This window comes from Cygnus atratus, chromosome 5, assembly GCF_013377495.2.
Source record: "Cygnus atratus isolate AKBS03 ecotype Queensland, Australia chromosome 5, CAtr_DNAZoo_HiC_assembly, whole genome shotgun sequence".
Taxonomy (NCBI): Eukaryota; Metazoa; Chordata; class Aves; order Anseriformes; family Anatidae; genus Cygnus; species Cygnus atratus.
The window spans coordinates 27,861,434-27,869,011 of NC_066366.1; the positions used below are offsets into that span (position 1 = coordinate 27,861,434).

A 7,578-nucleotide genomic window follows, 5' to 3' on the forward strand; every position below is an offset into this window, starting at 1 on the left:
CACTTTACACCACTGTGGCAGGAGTATCCCTGTATCTCAAGTGATGAGCAGACTGAAACGACCTACTGTAAACGGGAAAGAGATCCCCACTACAGGAACAGTTTTACTCAATGGTTCAGCATTTAAGGTATTTTTGCCTTCATGTCATAACTCAGTACTAAGTAGAAGAAGCCATCACTGCCTCACCTTCTCAGCTAACAGTTCTCGGATCTTGCTTGCCTGCAAGCGGAATTTGAAGAGCTGGGACTCCAACGCAAGACATCGCTTTTGCCAGTCCATGCAGCTGCCATTCTCCATGGTGAGTTCAGCCATTGTTCAGCTATCCACTTGGGATGTCTCCTGAGGTCCTAGAAGTCCTAGAAGGTCTAGAAGTCCTAGAGAAGAGAAGGAGGGGAAAATAAATAAAAAAATAGATATTTTTTAGGCTGACAAACTTTTCATTCCTTGGGCCTAGTCTCCCTCAGTCCAGTCAACAGGACTAGTAACAGAGCCCATTTATTCTGCAAGCAGAATCATAGAATGGTTGGGGTTGGAAGGAACCTTAAAGATCATCTAAAGGTACTATCCCTAGTTACAGACATTTCCCTCTGCCAGAAGAGGCTCTTCTCCCTGCTGTAGCAGATAAATGGATCATATGACAGCTTCCTGATATGCACTGGTCAGGTCAGGCAAGTGAGCTGACCTTGCTAATGGCCAGCACAGGGGTGATTAAGTGCAGTGAGTTAGGAGTACTTACCCACATCATTCTCCCAGCAGACAGAGAATGATGGTTTCTAGCTGAGGAGCAGAGACGAGCCCCAGGCAACAGCAATACCTTTCACAGGTACAGCTGCATTTGGGAGAGGACACGCATCTAGAACCTGAAAGAGCAGCAATGCTACCATGCAGCTACAGTGTGTCCTTCTATGGCCACTCCATTATGGGGAGAACTCCATTAGAATCAACTCACAACAGGAAACTCTATAAGTTTTTGCCTCACAATAACAATTATAAATTAACATTGGCACTACATTAGAAGCCAGGGATGTTACAGATGAGCATAAGCGAGCATTTAAACGTACATAAGCCAGCAGCTAATGGATAACAGATAAATATTCAAATAAACTTTTACCTTTAAAGTGAGTAAATAATTTACTAATGCATCACATCGTGTATTCCACAAACAGCCGTCTTGCCATCCTTACAGACCTGCTCAGCCTCTACCTATATACACGCACTAGAAAGATTTTCATTCCTGCCTCCTTTATACCACTATGGCTGCAAACTTTCAAGTCACTAAAACTTTAGGTGTGGCTCAGCTCCCACATTCATTACAAATTTGAGACACCGGTGTCTTATCTCACACTGACTGTGAGAAGATCCAATATATGAAGTAACAGTTCATTTGTTCCAAATCCCTCATTACTTGATACAGTTAGCCCACGACACGCTGCATGTGATTCGTGGTTGCCCTCAAGAATTCTTCTCCCCCTCTGAAAAACCAGTCGGCTCTCCTCCTGTTAGCTCTAAGTCCTGCTCTCAGGGAAATGCCAGGCAACGCACATGCTACTCAGTATTGGCAGTGGAGCAGGACAGAAGGTCTCAGGAAGGACTAGAGAAGCTCTGCGTTTTTTAAGATACAGCCCTCTCTGCATCCCCTTGCTGGCAGAAGGATCTGTGCTTTCCTAGTCAGCCAGCCAGCATCCTGGTTTTGTCGTATTGTTAAATAACCCTTTCCAACTTTGAACAGCCCCAAGTCCAGGCAGAACTTCTGCACCATTTCTGCCCGAGGTTGCTACAATAGGACCTGCCTATACACAGAGATAAATAAGTTCAGAAGAAACAGTTACATGACCAGAACCCCGAGAAGGTTGTACATTTTCTCCTTCTAATGCGGACTCTGGCTTAAAGTAAAACCTTTACAACACAAGTGGTTTTTACATGGTGGGAAAGTCTTCTCTTGTTTGGGTGTATGGACCACCAAATCCTTTCCAACAGAGTTGCCTGGCAGTCCACTGAATCATATCTAGAAAAATTTGCTGCTGTGCAAAAGCAACTCGAGGGAGAGGGGGGAAAAGGGACAAGAGAGAACAGATTTGTTTCTTGACTAATCCTACCACTGTCTTGGGTGGAAGTTATCTTTCATTAAGAGGTTACAAACTAACTGAAGAGGGCAAAACACAGCGGGCCAAGCATCCTGCACAGTAACAGCCCCTCTATCTCAATCAGCTCCGTCTCAGAGGTACTCAAGCACTGCACAGAGTAGAATAGAGAAAGCCTTTTGCATTGGAAGCACTGGACAGTTACTCAGGACACATTCAACTAAGATTATCCCTCCACACGCTGACATGTTCCCATTTCACTCTCCAGGAACACATTTAACACTGAATTCCAGAAATAGGAGATGGAAAGGACCTAATGGGTTGAGCTAGGGCAAGTCTTATAAAATTAACCACAAAGGGGAAAAAACAGCTTCCAGGTTTTCCAAAGTTTACAGGACTTTCATGCTCCTTTCCACTAAGGACATTTCTAGAACAATTTTGCCAGCAGGAAAATCTGAGAACTATGAACTAACACTCATACATCCAGCTCCACCTTTACCATACCTGCTCCACCTGTGCCACAGAGAGCAGACTTTCATGACTACAAGCATCATCTGGCTGTCTTCAAACAGACTAAAACATACATATGCGGTGCACTTCGTTTCCTCACTTCAGCTTACCTTATTGTAAGGCAACACAGGAAGAGCTATAAAGCACAATCTCCATGTTCTGAGGTTCATTTTTACTGCAGCTAGCTTAAACATTTCAGTTTAGCCCAGTGCCCTCAGCCACCAGATACAATGGAGGATGACAGTGGAAGAGTATCACTCTACTAAAACATGCAGAGACCCCAGCTGGGAACAAGCTAGGTCTGAAGACCAAACATGCAGTTCTACTGAAGTCCTTGTAGAAAGTGATATATATAACTCCACAAAGTGGAAGAAGCTGTGGCTTTTGGAGTTGTTTTTATTTTCTTACTCAGTAACTGTTTAGAAGTTTCAGACACGGGGCTCATTTTAAAAGACATGCAGGATGCACATAATACGTGTCCTTAACCAAATTCAGGAGTTGGTGAGCACTCACGGATTATAATACCAACTGAACGTGTGCAGTCCCGCAGCCAGTTGTACAACCCTACAATAACAAACGTTTGCAAAGCCAAAACAGTTATTAGTTCATCAGCTTCATCACAACACTGAAATCCGTACTTCAGGACTTCGCACATGCTCACAGGCAAACTCTTTCCTGAACTGGGGCCAAAGTAACAGGCCAAGACTTGGTAGACAACAGTGAAGTCACTCAGCCTCACCGCCTGCACCTCTGCCTCTGCCGGGTGAGAAAGCTTTAGATGTCCCTCTGGTCATGTGTGCGCCCCAGAACACCTGGCTCATATTTTGCAGGTAAGAGAGCTGAGCTTCAGGTTACCCTAAGTATACATAATAGTGTAAGTTTACATAATACAGCAGGCCACTTAACTCAGAAGAGCAAGCATACAGCTGAATAAAGGGAGACATATTATACCTCTTAGCTACAAACATCAGCTATGAGTTATTTTGTATACAGGTTGCTTTGTTCAGTAATAGAAAGTTTTCCAGGCAACGAGTTGCCTGCCTTTCCAACGGTTTGTGAAACTGTTCTAGCTCACAAGAGGGGCTTAAAAGAAAGAGAAGGCAGACTCAATCAGTACTGCATGGCTGAAAGAACTCTGCGATAGGAAGGAAGACCAGCATTCTCCAACCAGCACACCTACAGCTTTATAGAAACACAAGGCAGCCCTTTCCACAGACCAGTCCAGCACATCAATATAATCTCTAGCCCTAGTTCCTTGCCAGGCATTTAACCAGGCTACCTTAGGCACACTACACAGGATCACAGGGTTTCAATCTCAGGTAGTGATACCACCCATTCTCAACCAAAAGAGGATCACTAGTTGTGGAAGGATGCTACAGCACTAAGTATGTTTACAGGTAACTATGTTCTGGATGTAATACTTCATCTCTCAAACAAAATTCTATTTATTTATTTTTTTATACAGGCATAAAGAGATTTCAGTCTTTATTCATAGAATTTAAGTCCAAAGAGGACATATAGTCGACGAACCTGATTTACCACACAGCTCATGCCAGAGCAAGAGTAACTTCCTCAGACAGTCTATCACTTGAGGAAACTAAAATACCCAGTTCTGAGAAGTCCAAGACTGGGACAGATGTCCCAAATCAGTAAGTCTAGTTCCCTTTCACTGCTGGCAACTGCATCATATAAACTCTTTCATAAATGAATGCAGCCATTTTTGCTCCCACTATTCCTGTTGTTCTAGAATCTCATCCATCTGATGAGCCGCCTTCTAATTACCGGCATAACTATAATCAGAACCAGCTTGCATCTGTTCATTCTTGCAAAATATTGCCCTTCAGCTTAACTAGTTCTCCCCCCATGTTTACCTCTTGGTGTATTTATAGATATCAAAAGCTTCACCTTAGAGACCTCGTTTTGCAAGACTAGAGATAAGGAGCTCTTCTAGGCTCCGAAGAAAAGCTTACCCCTCTCCCTCTGCACCTGTTCCCACTTTAGCACACATAATACGAAAGGGCTGCGTTTTGTCTTTCTCACTCCCCTTCACAGACACAGGTGACCACAACCGCAGCTGGAAGGCAGCGTGCAGTCTCCAAGCCTTATGTATTGGTACTTTTCACTCTCCTAGGGAATATCACACCTGATTGCATTTGCCTTTTTTATAGCCACACTGTACTGGTGGTCGACATTTGTAGACAAGCCAACCCTACTGGAGCAAAGGAATCTGAGCTGGCTTTGCCTTCCAAGTGCCAGACATAGGAACACGTGGGGGCCCACTACAGTGATCCTGGAACAGATTAATAAAGTACAGGTCTGTGCCAGACTTCCACAAGATCAAGGATCTCCACAGTACAGTCCACTGCAAAATTTAACAAGTCCATGGTTATCCTATGGTCAATTAGTATATTCATATATTCTTGTCCCCTGCTGTTTCTAAACAGTGGTCTCCCAGATTTTGTGCACATTTCGTTACCACTTCTAATGGGTGATTTTAGAGTATGACATTAGAGTTTATCCCATCTTTCACTGATCCCCTGAGTAATTTGACTCTTCTATTAAAATACCTTCTAACAGACCCTCCCCAGTATAGTGGTGTCACATTCTCTTTTGTCAGTTCTTTGCTTATCTTATTCTTCTATTAATCCCCATTTCCTCTACTTAAGCTAATAATTTCCCCATGTGTTATCATATCAAATGATTTCTGAAGGCCACAGATTAGATTTAAAGTTTGTTCGCTCTCTAGCAAAAAATGCACCTTTTCAGAGAAAGATGCTGTATCGTGCTGAAGCAATGCTTAACATCCCACATTCACCTTCACCCCCTAAATTGCAACTTTCTTTCAAGCTTATTCTGAATTCTCAGTTTCTGTTAAATGCATCATTCCTCCCCTCCTCATGTCCTAAACGTAAGCAGGCCATCCATACTTTATGAATTACAACCTCAACTTTGATTTGACAGACTGACTTTAAATCCTTGCTCCCGGTGTTATCCCTAGGACTTGCCATTTCACAACCTCCCAGCTCCTGCCCCATGATTCTTAACCATCTTAATCGCTTAAGTTTTTGGATATTCTTATAAAATTTACATTTTATATATTTTATACAGTTATACAAACAATATTTGTATTGTTATATAAAACTGATTCAACAGCTTTTTTTTTTCCTTTGGAATACAAAGAAATTGAGAAACATACTTTCAGGTGTGGTATTTCTTTAGGGACATGGGAAACAAAAAGCAGCCACAACTCAGAAAAGCTGAGATCATCCGAATCTGATTCATAAACGCAGCCAGACACGCCCTGAAGAGCAGCCTGATTTTCTGAGCGTTAGATAGCAGACAGCTTCCAGTGAAGATAACGGGAGCTGCCGAGTCCTTAGAATTTTGTGGGGGAACAAAAAACGAGATGGGACCCACCACTAAATGTAGGTGTGAGACTTCTGTTTTTGACATGTATGTAGGTTTCAATGAAGAGCGACAGTTCTGGCTCCAAACACTATATCCGAAAGATACATGAATGTATTTACTTGGAGTGCCCAAGGTGCAGTTCTGCTGAAGTTAAATCCCATGCCAGATAAATACCATACCAAAAAGTCATTTTTCCCCTTATTCCCCCACCCTGATCTAGCGCGGAGGACGCAGGGCGCGGGGCGTTGCTCCCAGCACCTGCCGGGCACGGGCCGGGCCCCGCACTCAGAGCCATGCCGTTAACCACCCCCGGCGCCTCCTTCCCCCCTCACGACCAACTTCACCCCCCGGCTTTGTAACCCCGGGGCCACCGGGTTTGTCCAGCCACGGACTTTTTTCTTTCCCCACTCCAATCTTGCGGCTTGGGATGCGCGGAACACGGGGAAAGTTGGGCGGGAGGGCGGGCTGGGCACCGGGGAAATAAAAAGTAAAATCAAATCCCTCTGCGTGAGCGCAGGTGGCTTGACCAGAAGCCAGAAGGCAGGCAGAGGGCTCACGCTTCTGGCACTCTGCCTCCCGAGGTCTCTCCCCGCACGCTGCGGCTCACCAGGAGGACCCAGGGGACCGCAGGACGGACGGACACCTTTACTCCCGGGCTGCCCGTCCCTCCCCGCATGCACGCCCCGGGCCGGGCCAGCCCCGCACCGACCGCCCCCGTCCCCCCGCGCCGAGCTCACCGCGGGGCTGGCTGCAGGCAGGTGCCCGTCGTGGCTCCGGTGCCGTTCAGCACCTCGCCCGCCTGTGCGGGCGGGACAGCCCGGCTCGGATGTCAGAGCCGGCCCTCCCGGGGAGCGCAGGAACTGACATCAGCCGCCCCGGGCCCTTAACCCCTTCCCGGGAGCGGCGGCCGGGCAGGTGGGGCGGACGGCGCCCTGCCCCCGGTGGCCCCTGCGGGGAGGAGCTGTGCCCGCTCCCTGTCCTTGACCGGGGACGCCCTCCGCGCCCAGCCCGCGGCCCTCCGGGGCTGCCGGTGGGGCCGGGCTGCGGGGAGCGGCTCGGTACTGCTGGGGCGGCCCCCAGGGGCTGCCCGCGGCCGCCCCCTCAGGCGGGACAGGTGCCGCGGGGCGGCCATCTTGTTGTGCCAGGCGCCTGGGGGCTGCGGCACGAAGTGGCGGGCACTGCCCCGGGGGCCGCAGGCACCCTCCTCGTCCCCGGAGTTGGGCCCTTCACGTCTGGGGTCCCCACTGCAGTCATCTCCACGATTTATGAGCCGGTGTTCCCAAACCATCCTCAGCCCAGGGGTGCAGCAGTGTTTTCTGTGGGGGCAGCAAGCCAGGGTCACCCACAAATACTTTTGGCCACACTCATAGGAGTGGCCAGGTGGAGAGTTGGCATCTGGGCCCCCACAGCAGTACGCTGCCTTCACCTGCTGCAGAGCCCAAGGGGCTGGTAGAACACCCCAGGGCCCAGCCAGGGCCCCTCTGTGAGCCGTAGGCAGCTCCAGGGCACGGGTTGGTGCTGGGATAGAGGTGAAAAATCAATTAAGTGTCATAAGCGTTTCCCAGCTAGAAACACTATC

The 7,578-nt window shown here is 47.7% G+C and overlaps 1 protein-coding gene across 1 annotated transcript in view; it reads right to left on the reverse strand.

Annotated features, from left to right (window-relative positions):
- The window catches only part of PLEKHH1 (pleckstrin homology, MyTH4 and FERM domain containing H1), a 40,993-nt gene extending 40,681 nt beyond the window's left edge, over positions 1 to 312 (reverse strand). The window contains 1 exon segment of the mRNA XM_050711266.1: positions 187 to 312. Within this exon segment, the coding sequence (XP_050567223.1) occupies positions 187 to 312 (126 nt within the window).
- Positions 313 to 7,578: the final 7,266 nt, after the last annotated feature.